Genomic DNA, 17,951 nt, shown 5'->3' on the forward strand with positions numbered 1-17,951 from the left:
ACAGCGAGGGTGGATGGTGAAGAATTGGAAAATGTGTGAACGTTCAAGTACTTGGGTAGTGCGATGAGTAAGGATGGAGGTTTGGAGGGTGAAGTGCTTGAAAGAGTACAGCAGGGAAGAAAGGTTGCTGGTTCTTTGAAAGCAGTGATAAGAAACAGGGAAGTGAGCATGGAAGTGAAAAAGTTACTACATGATAGTACAGTATTCTGATACCAACTCTAACGTATGGAACTGAACCTTGGACGTTGTTGGAAGGACGCAAGTCAAGAGTGAGAGCGGTGGAAATGAGTTATTTAAGAGGAGCCTGTGGAGTCACATAGAGAGACAGACTGACGAATGAGGATATAAAGGAGCGTTGTGGTGTGAATGTAGATGTGATAGGAAGCGTTATGAGGAACACCCTGAGGTGGTTTGGCCATGTGGAGAGGATGGAGGGTTAAAGACTGACAAAGAGAGTGTATGTGAGTGAGGTGGAGGGGGAGGCCGAGGATGAGATGGAGGGATGGAATGGAGAGGTATATGAGAGAGGGGGGTGTGACTTGGGAGCAGGGCAGTGAAATGGAGGGGGACAGGGCGACGTGGAGGCGATTTGTTTGTGGCCACCCCAAACGGGATTGAGGCATCTGGCAATAGATAGATAGATAGACAGTGAGTTTGGGGGGTTCTCCAATGAAGACCAACAAATCGGAAGTATCAAACTAAACCAAACAAGTGTAGCAAGCGTGGAGAAAATGGCTGAGAAGAATGGCCAGGCATTAAAACAGGTAGGTACAATAATTAGAGAATTGTAAGAACAAACCTGGGAATAGGAAAGGGAGATAAAGGAGTTGAGAAATAAGTTAGAGAGCATCTGCTCAAGCACTGATGACCAGGAGAGAAAGGTGTCTGAATTAACCCCTACACCGCGGGCATGTTTAGCAATGTTTTGCGTGTCCCGCGGGGTTATTCGGGCTCCGACAGACTCTCAAAAAATATTTGCCAAAAATCAGTTATTAGTCCTAGAATATTAAAATTACATATGCTTATGGCACATACCTTCAGCTTTCCCCTGGAATGTTTATTGAGCCTTCGTCGGTTACCGTAGGACTTGTGGAGACCTCTGAAGTTGGGTAACGAAGTCTCCAATTTACACTTTCCGACAACCCGTAATATGATTACCACAGCCAGATATTAACACTATAAACACTACTCTATGATTTTCAAGTAGTTTGGGATCCATACACCAAAAAAAAAACCACTGTGAAAGCAATAGAAATTACGAGTGCGTCTGATCGTCGCACTTGCGCTAGTTCGCTCTTGGTACTCTGTCATTTATTATTCATATAAGTATCCTTCAGTAGTATTAGTTTATTGTCACTGAAGTCATTCAATTTTTCATTAAGTAAAATACGTAGAGAGCCACGGATTCACTTTCACTGTTATAACATAAAGTATTTGTACTCATATTCTTATATTACTATTTACAGTACTTACATTACTATTTACATTTTCTATTGTATTTTCAATATTTACCCTTCTATTTTACTTACACTATGTTATTCACTGTCACTTTCAGTAAGATAAAACTATAATACACTGTTCAATCATATGTACTGAACATCCATTGCTTTCACTTGCTATTTACACATTATTTACACATTACACATTATTTCCACATTACTCTCCTTTCCCACTTGCACTGTTAGAACTGCTTCTGGCTGTGGTAATCAAAGAAGCAGGTAACACAGAGGGGAACCTGGCACTCAGCGCACTGCCAAGAGGTGCGTTTGTGCTCAGGTGTGTGGCGGGTGGTATGGGTACACACCTGACGCCTGCGGATCGCAGCCTTCCTTTTCCCTGTGGCAGGCAATAGCTCCAGTCTGTGCCGATCCATATACGCCCTCTGCTCAAGTCGGTCGGGAAGTGTTACTGGATGACGCCTTGGAGTTGCTGCTGTCACCCTACCATATCTTTCCAGCAGCTGCTGGACACAAGTCCTGGCGAACAACCTCAGGGAGAAGGACTTGGGTGGCTTGACCTTCATCTTGTACAGGATGAAGGCGTTCAGCATCGTCATATCTATGAGATGCAGAAAAACTTTCCTGTACCACCTAGTATTCTTCCTGAGGCAGTCGATCTCACCAATCATCATATCGGACTTGTCCATCAGCCGCATGTTGATATTGTAGTCCAACACAGCATCAGGTTTCATCACAGGTTCGCCTGTCCTACGGTCGACCTTCCCACTGTCTCTCATCTCCCCCTTATGTACAGTGGTGAGCATGTGCACGACCCTCTTGTCATGCCACCGTATTGCCAGCATCTTCTCAGACTTGCGTAGGAGCACGTCTCCTCGCTGCGAGGTTCCTGCCTCTGTGAATTTAGGGAAGTGGGCACGATTACTTTTGACAGTGCCGCAGGAGCCAATGCCGTCCTCAGAAAGGTATTTGGCAAGTTTCAGTGCTGTATAATAGTTGTCTGTATACAGCACATGATTCCCACCAAAATACTTTTCAAGGAGCACTTTCACTACACAGCCTGAGAAGCCAAGGGGGTGTGTTTTATCCAGATCGACAGTGCTGGCTGAATAAATGACGAAGTCAAGGATGTACCCCGTCTTACAGTCGCACAGTACAAAGAACTTAATTCCAAAGCGATGGCATTTTCTTGGAATGTACTGAACAAACCGAAGACGTCCTCTGAACAAAACCAAGGATTCGTCAATGACAACCTTCTGAAAGGGGTAGAAGAATGACATAAACTTATCCTTCATTCTGCTCAGAATCTCCCGGATCTTCCAGAGTGGGTCGGTTTGGGAAGGTACATCGTTGTCGGCAAAGTGCAGGTTTCCCATGATGTTCCGGAAGCGATCTCTGGCCATGTACTTATTGAAGGTGGGTGAGGGTAGTAAGGGGTCCATGGACCAGCATTCTTCCAACTCATGCTTCTTTGAGTGTGGCATGAGAAGCATGAGGGCAAAGAACACATACAGCTCCTGCACTCCCAGCATGGACCACTGTTGCATCTTGGCTGCACCTGTACCACTTGCAGCACGTTGTGATTCATACCTGTTGGTCTCATCACATATGTGCTGCATGACTTCGTCATCTAGGAAGGCCAAAAGGTAGTCCACTCACTCAGCATTATCGTCAATAGTGAAGGCAGGCTGAACTCCTGAGGAGCTCTCATCAAAAACTAAATGTTCAGGCACAAAATTGGACCCTTCCGCCCACGCAAAGGCATCCAGGATTCCCTGTCGTGGCGGTGTAAGGTGGGTGGTGGTGGTGGGAGTCTGTGAGGAAGATTTACCCCGTTCAAAGTCACTCGCACTGACCCTGGGTTGCCGTACAGCACTAGCAGCCCTTACTCTACTACCAACTCTACTTTTACCAGTCCGGGATTTACCTCTTCCTCTACGGCCTGCCTTCACTGTTGATGCTGGTGGTGACTCCGACGACGAAGACTCCGGAGATAACTCAGCAGACGAAGAGGAAGAAATGAGTGAAGAGGGGCTTGGGGAATGGGGAGGTGAATCAACTCGGGACTCATGGTGGGCTGGGTCACGCGGGGGCATTGTTCTGGGGCTAACACGCCGCCTTTTCACTCCCTTCCCAAATTCCTTCCCTTGCTGCACTAACGGCTCCTTTCCCTTGGAGCTAGGGATAACTTCCGACACTGAAGCACTCGTACTAGCACTTTCTGGCACGATTACCTTCCCCGGCTCATCACACGATTCACCCGAATCGTCAAAATCACTATCCATCATCACCATGGACAATTCTGCCAGTTCACGTGCCACTGCAGAGTCACTAAGTCCTTTCCTGCTTCCCTCACGACTTTTTATGGGGGAAGAGGTCACGGGGCCCTTTGCAATGGGCGCAGAAGCAGCAGAAATGGCGGGGCGCGAGTGCGACATGGTTTGACCACAGCGGAGGACAAGGAACTAAATGCTGCGGATTATCTGAGAAGGCAAGGGTTGACAATGACAATGAGGCTGACTGCTGCTAACTTACATGCTAATATTTTATTGGTAGAAAATCTTGGCAATACGTAAAGAAATAGGTAGTTCCAGGTGAATGTAAATGTCACTTAGGCTTCTCCCTTCCTTTCTGATATATATCTTTATTACAGACATCGATTACAAGGCATAATTCAAAGGGGAAATTACCATGGTAATGTAGCGAATGAATGCACGTGAGGTGTTGTCAGGTGATAATTAGCCAATTCCTGGTGTATAACACTATCACTTACCTTATTTTTGGGGGGTATATATTATTTTGTATAAGTATAGGGCATAGGGCTTATTTCAATGGATGAAATCTGTGGAAAAATCTGGGGGAAATTTGCTTAGCGCAGCGCGGCGTGGGAGGTGAGAGGACAGGGTAATGGAGGGCAGGTAGGGAGGGGAGTCAAAAAGGGGGGAAAATCGCTAAAATGTCAACAATGGATGGGAGTACAGATGAGATTTGGAGTGCTGACTAGTGTTGGACATTGGCAGTACTGATAGATGATACAAGCCACCACTTGAGAGCCCGGGTGAATTCAAAATAACACAGAATCACAAAAGTGACGCCCCGCGGTATGATCCATTGTGGCCGAGCGTCACGAAAGTGACGCCCCACGGTTAAGGGGTTAAACGCGAGTAATGAACCAGACACAAGCGAAATAAAACAGCTTAAATAGGAAAATAAGAGGCTGGAGGGGGAAAGGGACAAGATGAAATGTAAATGTGATGAGCATGAAATTGAAACGATGCACGAGGAACATATGGAAATCCAAGAACACCACAAGGGGGGTAAGAAAACTCATACGGAAGATAAAATAAGTTTTAGGGAGATTTTAAAACAACAGAGAAAGGAAAGCCAGGAGAAGGTGGAGAAGGAAGTGGTGAAGGTACTAAAAAGTAAAGAATCACTTGACAAGAGATGCAGCAGACAAGAAAAAATGCATGATTATCTCAGGCTTGAAAGAAAACCAATGTCGGTGAGATCTGAAAGAATAAAGGAAGAAGTGAGATGGATGAAGGAAATAGCATCAATAGTTATGGAAGGACGAAGCCCAAGAGGAGATCAAAGAAGTGTTTAGGCTGGGAAAATATGTGAAGGGAGCAGCAAGGCTACTTAAAAGTAAAATTTCAACTTCAGGTCACAGTAAATGAAAAAATCAACAAGACTTGGAAACTAGCAGATAAGGAGGGGTTCAAAAATTCCTGGATAAGAAGAGATGCAAATGAGGAAGAGAGTGCTAAAATAAAGGAACTTGTTAAGGTGAAGGAGAATAAGAAGACAGTGGATGAAGAATTTGGGAGAACTCTGAGTGTGAAATGGAGGGAGAGTAAGAAATTGTTTTGGAAGGAGGTAAAGAAAGTAAGGCAGCGTGAAAGGGGAAATAGTAGGGGAGTGAAAGATAGGAATAATAGATTGTTGGTGGAGAAGAGAGAGAAATTGAGGAGATGGAAGGAGCACTCTGAGGATTTCCTGAATGTAAAGAGTGATAGCAGTGTGAGTATAAGTGGTTGGGGAATGGCTGGGAGAAGAAGAGATGAGAGGAGGGAGGAAGAGATCAGTAGGGAGGAAGTAGTGGAAGCAATGAAGAAGATCAAGATGGGAAAGGCCCCAGGAATTGATGGAGTGTGTGGTGAAATGCTGAAGTATGGGGGTGTGCAGTGGATATGGAAGTTGTGTAGATTGGCTTGGGAAGAGGGAAGGGTTCTGGAGGACTGGAAATCAGGTATAATTGTTCCTTTATACAAAGGAAAAGGGGGGAGAGAATTATGTGGTAACCATAGGGGTATTTGCCTTCTTAGTGTGACTGGAAAAATATATGGTAGAATACTCATTGATAGGGTTAGGCATATGACAGAGGAGTTAGTTGGAGAAGAACAATGTGGATTTAGGAAGGGAAAAGGGTGTGTAGATCAGATATTTGTTCTAAGATGTTTAGTGGAGAAGTATCTAGAGAAGGGAAAGAAAGTGTATGCTGCCTTCATGGACTTGGAGAAAGTTTATGACAGAATAGATAGGCAAGGTATGTGGAAGGTATTAAAAATATTTGGAGTGGAGAGGAAATTGTTGAGTGCTGTGAAGAGTATGTACGAAGGAGCTAGGGCTATGGTGTGAGTGGATGGTGAGCTGAGTGAGTTCTTTGATCTCAATATGGGACTGAAACAGGGATGTGTGATGTCTCCATGGCTGTTTAATATATTCATGGATGGGGTTGTAAAGGAGGTGCAATGTAGGGCAGTGGATGTGGGGGTGGCTCTAATGAATGAGGGTGAGATTTGGAAGATTCCAGTGTTGCTGTTTGCTGATGATACAGTATTATTGTGTGGAGATGAATGGGAGTTGCAAGGTTTGGTGAATGAATTAGGGACAGTGTGTAGGAAGAGGAATCTGAAAGTTAATGTAAACAAGAGTAAAGTTACTGTGTTTGAAAGGAATGAAGTCACAGAATGTACAGTGAGGTTGGATGGTGAGGATATGTAGAATGTGAGTGCATTCTAGAACTTGGGTAGTGTGATGAGTAAGGATGGAACTTTGGGGGATGAAGTGCGTGAAAGGGTACAGCAGGGAAGGAAAGTTGTTGGTTCACTGAAAGCAGTGATGAGAAATAGGGAGGTGAGTATGGAAGTTAAGATGTCACTGCATGATAGTATTGTGATCCCTACCCTGATGCATGGAAGCAAGGCATGGACCTTGCAAGAGGGGAACAAGTCAAGAGTGAGAGCAGTGGAAATGAGTCACTAGAGAGGAGCATGTGGAGTGACATGGAGGGACAGGTTGACGAATGAAGAAGTGATGGAACGTTGTGGGGTGGATGTGGATGTGGATGTGGCTGAGAAGATTAGGAGAAATACACTGAGCTGGTTTGGACATATGGAGAGAATGGAGAATGAAAGACTGACTAAGAGGGTGTATGCAGGTGAGGTGGAGGGAGGGAGAGGGAGGGGTAGACCAAGGATGAGCTGAAGGGATGGAGTTGAGAGGTGTATGAGGGAGGGGGGAGTGAGTTGGGTGAAGGGTAGTCAAATGGTGGGTGACAGGGCAACTTGGAGGTGTTTTGTGTGCGGCCACCCTTTGTGGGATTAGGGCGTTGGGCTATAGATAGATAGATAGATAGTTAAGGAAGTGAAGGAAAAAAACGACCAGAGAACGGAGGAAGAGAAGACAAGAGTTCTATTGGAGAGTTATGGATCAGAAATTGAGGAAGTGGTAAAAAAAAAAAAAAAAAAAAAAGACTGAAAGTGGCAAATGCTAATGCAGATGGTCTAATCTCAGCAAGTCTAGAAACAGACGATTTCTTGAGGGTAACTGAGCCAGACATTATGTGCTTTGTAGAGACCAAGCTAGGAAAGAATACTGAAATCCAAATGGGAGATGGGATATACAAACTATGGAGAAGAGATTGAAAAGAAAAAACGGGAGGAGAAGTGATGACAGCAGCAAAAAACAGCCTAAATGTGGACAGTGTGGAACAGGGACAAAATAGTGTTGAAGTGATAAACATGGTAATAAAAACCAGAGGGAAAGGCAAGAGAGACATCGCAGTAGCATATGTCCCCCCAAAGATATGGACATGGAACGAGGAGGAATATCAGATGTTGTCGGACATGGTTAGATACCTACAGAATGTGACTGAGAAAAGCAACAACATAATACTGATGGGTGACTTTAATTGTAAGGAGGTAAATTGGGAGAAGTGGGACTCAGTAAAGATTCATGGGGCAGTATACTGTTAAACAATCCAAATGCGAGAAGGGAAATACAAACTATGGAGAAGAGATAGAAAAGAAAAAATGGGAGGAGTGATGACAGCAATGAAAAACAGCCCAAATGTGGATAGTGTGGAACAGGGAGAAAATAGTGCTGAAGAGATAAACATGGTAATAAAAACCAGAGGGAAAGGCAAGAAAGACATCACAGTAGCATATGTCCCCCCAAAGATAAGGACATGGAATGAGGAGGAGGAATATCAGATGTTGTCGGACATGGTTAGATACGTACAGTACAGAAAGTGACTGAGAAAAGCAACAACATAATCCTCATGGGTGACTTTAATTGTAAAGAGGTAAACTCGGAGGAGTGGGACTCAGTAAAGATTCTTGGGGCAGTATACTGTTAAATATAGCAATAAACAATGCAATGATTCAATGGGTCAAAGAAGAGACAAGGTTAGAGGTTATGACACACAACCAAGACTAGAGTTAATTCTAACCAAAAAACCTAATGTAACTGAATCTCTGAAAGATCTGTATCCTACAGGAAAAAGTGATCATGTAAAGACAGAATTCCAAACGACAGATAGAAATGGGGGGACAAGAGATGAGCTATACAGGCGTGAAGGATACAACTTTGGGAAAACAAACTTTACAGGACTGAGAAAATTTTTTTAAAAAGCGGATAAGCGAGAATTCAGGGAAACAAGAGAGATACAGAAGATGTGGGATATCTTTCTAGACTTCTATAATACGGGTGTGGAAAAGAATGTGCCAAAAGTTAGTGAAAAAGTGAACTGGACAAATGACTTGTTCAACAAAAGGTGTATGTTAGAAAAAAAAAGCAATAAAGAATGGAACAAATGGAGAAAGAGAGGTCTATCTATCTATCTATTGCCAGACGCCTCAATCCCGTTTGGGGTGGCCACAAACAAATAGCCTCCAAGTCGCCCTGTCCCCCGCCATTTCACTCCCCTGCTCCCAACTCACACCCCCCTCTCTCATATACCTCTCCACCCCATCCCTCCATCTCGTCCTCGGCCTCCCCCTCCCTCTTTCCCCCTCCACCTCACTCACATACACTCTCTTCGTCAGTCTTTCACCCTCCATCCTCTCCACATGGCCAAACCACCTCAGTGTGTTCCTCATAACGCTTCCTATCACATCCACACCACAACGCTCCTTTATATCCTCATTCGTCAGGCTGTCTCTCCATGTGACTCCACAGGCTCCTCTTAAATAACTCATTTCCACTGCTCTCACTCTTGACTTGTGTCCTTCCAACAACGTCCAAGCTTCACTTAAATACGTTAGAGTTGGTATCACAATACTGTCATGTAGTAACTTTTTCACTTCCATGCTCACTTCCCTGTTTCTTATCACTGCTTTCAAAGAACCAGCAACCTTTCTTCCCTGCTGTACCCTTTCAAGCACTTCACCATCCAAACCTCCATCCTTACTCATCACACTACCCAAGTACTTAAACGTACTCACATTTTCCAATTCCTCACCATCCAACCTCGCTGTACATTCACTGACTTCACCTCTCTCAAAGACCATCACTTTACTCTTCCCTACATTCACCTTTAGATTCCGTTTCTTACACACTCTCTCAAACTCATCCACCAAGCCTTGCAGCTCCCCTTCGTCTTCACTCAACAACACAGTATCATCTGCAAACAACAGTACAGGGAGTTTCCAAACACTATCCTCTCTCACCAGGGACACTCCAACATCCACTACCCTACCTTGTACCTCTTTTATTACCCCATCCATGTACAGATTGAACAACCATGGAGACATGACACATTCCTGTTTCAACCCAACTTGCAAAGAGAAAAATTCACTTAGTTCACCATCCACACGCACTGCAGCCTTCACACCATCGTACATACTCTTCACAGCATTCAACAACTTCCCATGTACTCCATATATTCTTAACACTTTCCACAATCCTAGTCTATCTACCCTGTCATATGCTTTCTCCAAATCCATGAAAGCTGCATACAACTTCTTTCCCTTCTCTAGAAACTTTTCCACTTAAGATCTGAGAATGAATATCTGATCTACACAACCTCTTCCCTTCCTAAAGCCTCCCTGTTCTTCTCCAACTAATTTCTCTGTTCTTTCTCTAACTCTGTCAATAAGTATCCTATCATACACTTTTCCTATTATACTAAGAAGACAAATGCCCCTATGATTACCACACACTTCTTTTTCCCCTTTTCCTTTGTACAAGGGAATAATTATACCTGACTTCCAATCCTCCGGGACTCTACCTTCCTCCCAGGCCAATCTGCACATCTTCCACATCCATTCTACTACTATCTCTCCCCCATGCTTCAGCATTTCACCACACACTCCATCAATTCCTGGGGCTTTCCCTGATTTAACTTTCTTCATTGCTTCCACAACTTCTATCCTACTGATTTCTTCCTGTCTTCTCACCTCCCTCCTTCTCCCAGCCATTCCCCAGCCACTTATACTCGCATTACTTCCATCCTCTACGTTCAACAATTCCTTAAAGTGTTCTCTCCATCTGCTCACTTTTTCTCCCTTCTCCACTAGTAATCTACCATTTTTATCTTTCACTCCTCTGCTAACTTCACTTCCACCCTGTCTTACTCTTTTCACCTCTCTCCAGAACATTTTCTTACAGTCTCTACACTTTACACTCAAATTCCTTCCAAATTCCTCATCCACTCTCTTCTTACTCTCTCTTACTAATCTTTTCACCTCTCTCTTTCTTTCTACAGTTAACTCTCTCTTCCACCTCTCAATCTCTTCCACACCCCTATTTCTCATCCATTCATTGTATGCTTTCTTCTTTTGTGCCACAGCCTGTTTCACCTCTTCAGTCCACCATGCTGAAATGAATATACTGTACAAGAATACATGGAGGGGAAGAAAGAAACCTTGAAAAAGATACAGTTGACAAATGTAAGGAAGAACCTAAATTGTCTTACAGGTTTGTTAATAGCAAACTGAAACAAAAAGTAAGGAATCGATAAGCTGAAAGTAGAAGGAAATGTCTATAAAGATGCAGTAACACAAGCTGAAATAATGAACAAATGCTTCCAATCAGTCTTCACTAGAGGAAGTGATTTTGTGGAGGAGGAGGGAGTGACTAGAAATATAGTGTTAAAAGATGTAAAAGTTGAAGTGCAAGAATTTTACAAATTACTGGAAATTCAAGATGTGAGGAAGGCCCCAGGCCCAGACAGAATCTCTAACTGGATAATTAAGGAACGCAGAGGGCAACTGGTGGATAAGATTCATGGTTTCTTTGTGTGTTCCCTGAAAGAAGGGAAAATGCCTCGGAATGGAAGAGAGCCAGTGTGGTTCCACTTTATAAGGGAGGGAACAAGGAAAAACCACTGAATTATAAACCAGTGTCCCTGACCAGTATGGCTGCAAAATTGTGCAAGAAAATCCTGAAAGCCAGAAGGATAAAATATCTGGAGGAGATGGACATTTTGGAAAAAAGTCAGTCTGGATTCAGGAATGGAAGGTCATGTGTTCCCAACTTATTGAGCTTCTACTCATGGGCGACAGACATGCTACAGAAAAGAGATAGTTGGGTGGATTGTGTGCATTTAGATTTGGAGAAAGGCTTTAAGGTATCCCATAAGCAACTAATGTGGAAACTGGAACACATAGGAGGACTGATGGGGAACCTCTTAGAGAAGATGAGAGACTTCTTACGAGACAGACAAATGAGGACAGTAATAAAAGACAGTACGTTTGGATGGAGGAAAGTAACACGTGGAGTCTTACACGGCTTGGTGTCAGCACCTGAAATATTCCTGATTTACGTAAACGATACGGTAGATGGAAAGAACTGTTGTGCAAATCTGTTTGCTGACGATGCAAAGATCACGAGGAGAGTAGAAGTTGAAGAAGGCTATAAAATGCTGCAGGAGGACCTGGATAGGATTCAAGACTGGAGCCAGATGTGGGAAATGAAATTCAGAGCACAAAAATGTAAAATATTGGAAATGGGTAAAAGTACCAAGAGATCATCACTGAATTACCTGATGTGTAATAAACTAATCACAAAAGTGAGAGAAGAGAAGGATTTGGAAGTGCTGGTATAGGATAATTTGTCACATGAAAAACACATTAACAAGATAGTTAGAGAGACATATACTCTCTTAACTAACATAAGAGCAGCATTTCATTACATGGATGAGATGATGAAAAAATTGATAGTGACCATGATCTGCCCCAGGTTGGATTATGCGACAGCAGTGTAGTCTCCACATAAAAAGAAAGATATAAACAAGATTGAGAGAATACGAAGAACAGCATCGAAGATGGTCCCTAGCCTGGCAGATCCGACACATAGGGAAAGGCTGGAAAAACTAGATCAGCCTTCCTCAGAAGAAAGGAGAGAGATGGGTGACATGATTGCAGTGTTCAGGGCCATGATGGGAGTATAAAAAATTGACATAGATCTGTTTGTATGGGATGGGAGAGCAACATAAGGACACAGAAACTGAAAAAGCCTAGCTGCTTGAAGGATATCAAGAAATACAGTTTTCCATACAGATGCACAGACCTGTGGAATAGCCTGGACAAAGAGATCATCCAGTCAAAAAACTAAAACAAGTTCAAAGCAAAATTTGACTTATCGAAAAACAGAGACGGGACCTCACAAGCACTGCTGATTTCCTATGTATCAGAACCAGGTACACACACACACACACACACACACACACACACACACACACATGGGAGACAGGTGGGGGTGGGAGAGGGAGGGGGGATGGAGAGGGAGACAACCAGGGGTGGGGGAGGGCAGGGGGACAGGGAGGGAGAGATGCCTGGCAGTGCTGTGTGGTTGGGGATAGAGGACAGACAGGGGGGGGCAAAGAGAGGGGATGGAAGGAGGAAGGGAGGACCGGGAGAGCCTCGTTTCAAACCTTTGGAAAGGCGGGGTGTCGGAGCAGTGAGGCGACGGACATTCAAACTGTTTGGATTGTGAGATTGCTCCCCTATTTCTTGTGTTCAGTCTAGCAAAGCTCCAGTTATCGATGCGCCAGACAAAAGGATATGGCTGCACCATACTTCCAATCCTCCGAGACTCTATCTTCCTCCCAGGCCAATCTGCACATCAGGGCTCTTGTTAACTGCCAATGGTTGGGAGCCATTTCACTCCTAAGGTTTCAGATTTACGAGCCAAATAACTTTTTAATAGCCAAACTGACTACGAGGCAAAATATTTTACGAGCAATAAATATATTTACACATTGTAATGATTAGAATCATATAATGAGCTTTAAAACATTCACAATGGTAACAGGGAAAGACTTAATAATGGATCATAACATGCTTCTTGTTTATTTAAGTGAGATGTACTTATTTTGTAGTTTACTGGGTTTTGAAGCGGATGTACTTTCTCCTCGCCAAAAGACGACTTGCATGTAAAATTTGTTCGCCGAAGGGAAAAAATACTCGCATTTGCAAGCTGTGGCTTGCCAAACAAGAGCCCTGCACATCCTCCACATCCATTCTACTAATATCTCTCCCACATGCTTCAGCATTTCATCACACACTCCATCAGTTCCCAGGGCTTTCCCCATTCTGACTTTCTTTATTGCTTTCACTATTCCATCCTACTGATATCTCCCTCCATCCTTCTCCCAGCCATCCCCCGGCCACTTACAATCGCATTATTTTTATTCTCTATGTTTAACAGTTCCCTACAGTGTTCCCTCCATCTGCTCACTTTTTCTCCTTTCTCCACTATCAATCTAACGTTTTTATCTTTAATTCCCTAACTTACGATACTTCTTTATCACCCGATCGCCCTGTCTAACTCTCTTTACCTCCTTCCAGAACATTTTCTCACATTCCCTCCACTTTACACTTAAATTCCTTCCAAATTCACCACCCACTCTCTTCTTACTCTCTTACAAATCTTTTCACCTCTCTCTTCTTCTTCTCTTCATGTAATTCTCTCTTCCATCTCTCAACTTCCTCCATGCCTGTGCTTACCATCCATTTACAATGGTATATCGTCACCCTCATAAAGAAACTGCCTAAGTCATTTTTTGTTGCTTTCTGGATTTTTGCCTAATTCAGTTTTTCATCATGTGGCGTACCTATTGGTACAGCTGCCTTTACAAGGTCTAGGGTGTGAGTGGTCCAAAATGCACCTCAAGTTTCTGCCTAAGTCATTGAAAATTAAGAAAATGAGACACTTTTCTTTCGATTTCCCAAAAAATAGAAAAAATGACTAGGGCAGTTTCTTTATGAGGGTTACGATATGCTTTTTCTTCTTCTGTGCCACAGCTTGCCTCACCTCTTCATTCCACCATGCTGTTCCTTGCACCCTCTTTCGTCTTCTCTTCACCCCACATGCTGCACAGATTTCTAGTGAAAATCTTGCTCCCTCAACTTCCTCCAACCACTCCTTAACCTAGCAACAATGCTAGCTCCTGCCTCACCTCCAGCAAATAACATATCCCCCAAGTAACAAAATGCTTTCACACACTCAAAAGACTTACCAATCAGATCAGTCCTTTCAGGCCTGAAAATCTCTACATGCTCTCTCCAACACACTGCACACATGAAATTAGCATCATCTCACAGTCTACCTCATCACACATTCAAGAGATTCACCAGCAAGATCAATCCTTTCATGTCTGACAATCTCTACCGTACATGCTCTCCCCGACACATTGCACTCACGAAATCAGCACTGTCTCGCAGTCTACCTTTAATACTACAACATTTCTTATGCACCCACTAATCACAAATACTTCACACATCTTTGTGGCAACCTGCACATAGCCACTCTCCTTCTTCTTTGAAAGAATATAACGCCACCAGACCAAGAGATCATCACTTCTGTTTTATCTGCATTTACTCCCAAGCCCTTGGACCCCATTCCATCTCTTCACTTCCTAAATTTCTCCTCTGCCTCTTTTTCATTCGCTGCAATCAACACAAAGTCCATTTCTTAGGAGTAACCCCTGATGCACGTCAACACTCAAAGAAATCTCATCATGCATATATAGCCATATGGTAATCACTCTAGCCAGTCAATTCTTTATCCCAAGCTTTCTCATTGTCCACTTCATCACCTCCCTGGGGACTGTCAAAAGCCTTCGTTAAATCAACAAAAACAGTTCCCATTTTCTTTACTATATATTTTCCCTGATGCTGTTGCATAATGAATATATTAACAGTAGTCCCTTTGTCCAGCATAAGCTCAAACTGCATCTCATCAATATTTACTGTTTCCCCAACCACACCATCTAGGGCTTTCTCCATTACCTTCATTATCAGGGTCACAAGTTTTACGCCTCTATAACTTCCTCTTTCCAGGGCATCACCTTACCCTTGTACACACTTACAATCACTCTCTTCAGCAAGTCATCTTTGACAATGCACTCATTATAACTGTATTTATCAATTCCAAAACTAAACCCACTCCTACATACCCTGAGGCCTCCTGCATTTCAGTAGTCAACCCAGACACACCTGCTGCCTTCCCCAATTCCCGATGTCACTAACCAAGGAAAAACTGTCATTCTTCACCAGATTATTTAATTTTCGATATCAAAGTCAGTCTACTAAACTCCGTTCATTTTATGTGCCGTGTGTCACTAAAAGGATGGGAGAAATTATAACAACATTATTTTAGTCACTGCTACAAGGAAGAGAGGCTGTACTATAGTCAAGGAAAATAAAGAAATGGTGGGCTGAGTCTACCATCTCAGTTTGGGGATGGTTATTCTTCTTTTCCTCCTTAAATATCGATAAGTTTTATTTTACATCCATTTCATGTATGTGTCAATCAAAACAAAATAGTGTTATGTGAAACATGTAACAATTATTCATTAAGAAATATTAGCATGACACGGCTGAAGATCGTACGTTACAATTATAAACAATAACAAACTCACGTGTGTCTGCTGCCCCGTTGGACCTACTGTACAAAGATCATGGAAAAACATTGCAGAGAAAAACGGACAGTGCCTAGACTGAAGTATTTCCTGAAGTCTAGAGGAATACCCTGTTCAGGATACACCACTGGCGTGTTGTTCTGAGTTTTTGTACGGTATTTTGGAGCCCTCGGCATCGTCAGATCTCGGCCGGCGGTGTCGTCTCTGCATGATTTCGGCTTTAAACGTTGTACAATTTTCATATGAAAAACCTTGTAGACATTCTTCAGCATTTTGGAGATGAAGCATTGTTGTTTCAGAAAGCTAAATTATATGGATTTCACACAAAATGTGCTGCTAGAAACTTGTAAATATGTGATGAATGCTGTCACACCCGGTGTGCTTTCACAGCGGCTATAGTAACTTTTTCCTGCATTTACCGCATTAAAGCATATCTAGGAAATTAGTATAACTACTAAAGAATAATATCATGAAGAACTTACGTACGGTATATCATTAAATATCACGGGGGAGATTTTTAAAGATATGCGATTTCTGTGGTCTCTGCATGAGTAGCCCGACTTCCATATTGAACTAGCTGGCGATCAATGGCAACTCTTGAGTTAGTGACGGTGGGAATTGAATCCTAGCTATTGCCTTGCTCACACTAGCAGCATCAATCAAAGGCCAAGGGCCAAACACTGGATCTGCTGACTCCAAACCTTCCCTGTTCCTGTCAAACTCCTCATTCAGCAACCAGTTACAATGATCTCTCCAGGTGCTTTAATATCTTTACTGTCTACGACTACCTTTCCTTCATCAAACTTCACACACTGCTCACCTATGATATCTGTTTTCCATCTTCATCTGATTTGTCACCTTAAATGCCATATTCTTCCTCTATGCGTTACTTAGTTATCCAGTAAAAGTCTCTGAAACTTAACGTTTTCCCTGTATACCCCCTTTCTACTCCTATGCTTGGCACCCAAATATTCCTCTGTTACCACCCTTTTCCATTCCTGGAATTGTCTTCTTTTCTCCTTAACTGTAGCTTCTACACCCTCATCCCACCACCATGTTACCTTGTGTCTTGGTGGGCCCTTTGTCCATCCACACATTGAATCAGTAACTCTCAGAGGATTGTTCTTGAGCTCTGTATTCTTCATTAACACTGTGACAACAGCTTCCTGTTAAGTCACAACTCTACTCATCACATTACAGATGGCATCTCTTACTGCTTGGTTTTTCAACTTCCATAATTATTTTCCTTTTAGGAGCATAGGTCCTCCTCTTCACCACCTGCTCCTTTCACATGAAGTAATCATATACCACCATAAAAATAATAAGAAAAATATGGAAAACAAACTGCAGCAACAAGAAGTGAACTAGTGTGATCTACTTGTTGCTTAAACTAAACAGTACATTATCGGGGCTAATATTTAAAGCTCACCTTCACTCCACCAAGAATAGCAATGACCAACCAGAGGAAGAGAATCCATCTTCTTATAGTCCCTCCTTTCATTATGATTTACAGTCGTTTTCTATCACACTTCTGGAAAAATAAAAGAAAACTCTTATCAATATCACACCACAACAACCCATACGTCCATTGGCTCTTCCTTTTCTAGCTATCTAAAGTCAGATGCCATAATCCCGTAAGGGGTGGCCACTTATCTTTTGAATTCGTTGTTTTACGGGAAGGGCACTAGCCCTCCGTTAACCCATTTGCTGACACGTAGGATCACTAACAGGAAACCATTAGACTTGTCACATAAAGCCACCTGAAAAAGAGAGTAATAAAAAGTGACTTAAAAGGTGGGGGAATGAGAGAGAGGAGGGTAGACACAAAAAGTGATGAAGGTGAAAGTAAGCAACTACAAGTGAATGGATGATGGTCGCCACCACCAATTTAATCCTATATTAAATAACCGTAAAACCTAATAACTTGATAACTACTCACCATCGTGTGGGGATTATGGTAAACAGACAACTTGTTTTCATGACATTTCTTATAACATGCACCAAAAAATTGTTTCAGCGAAAGCATTTCTACTTCGTCTTACTCCTCACCTAAGACAACTCTACAGATGCAGTACACGGTATATTACGCAAGTTAAAACCGATGAACTCTTCTCCAACCTCCCAACTCGTTCATCTCCACTGCGCAACTGCTATTATCACCAATTTCCCTGATCCGTGCCGCTGCCGCAGTGTTTCTATTGGTTCCTGGACATTCCCCACCAAGACAATTCGCCGTCAAAACTGCACGCTTTCCCCGTCGGCAGGCTGAGAATCTCAAACATACTTATTTATATACACATAGCGTCTGTACATTAATCGTATAATTTTAATGTACATCGACC

General features: G+C 42.9%; 1 protein-coding gene across 1 annotated transcript in view; it reads right to left on the reverse strand.

The window, feature by feature from the left end:
- LOC145403335 (beta-galactosidase-like) overlaps window positions 1-17,141 on the reverse strand; it is a 415,229-nt gene extending 398,088 nt beyond the window's left edge. The window contains exon 1 of the mRNA XM_080275127.1: window positions 17,039-17,141. Within this exon, the coding sequence (XP_080131253.1) occupies window positions 17,039-17,110 (72 nt within the window). The 5' untranslated portion in view covers window positions 17,111-17,141. The remainder of the gene's footprint in view (window positions 1-17,038) is intronic.
- Window positions 17,142-17,951: the final 810 nt, after the last annotated feature.

Source organism: Coenobita brevimanus, chromosome 60 (genome assembly GCF_032717465.1).
Source record: "Coenobita brevimanus isolate Jiangsu-jjx chromosome 60, ASM3271746v2, whole genome shotgun sequence".
NCBI classification, from domain to species: domain Eukaryota; kingdom Metazoa; phylum Arthropoda; class Malacostraca; order Decapoda; family Coenobitidae; genus Coenobita; species Coenobita brevimanus.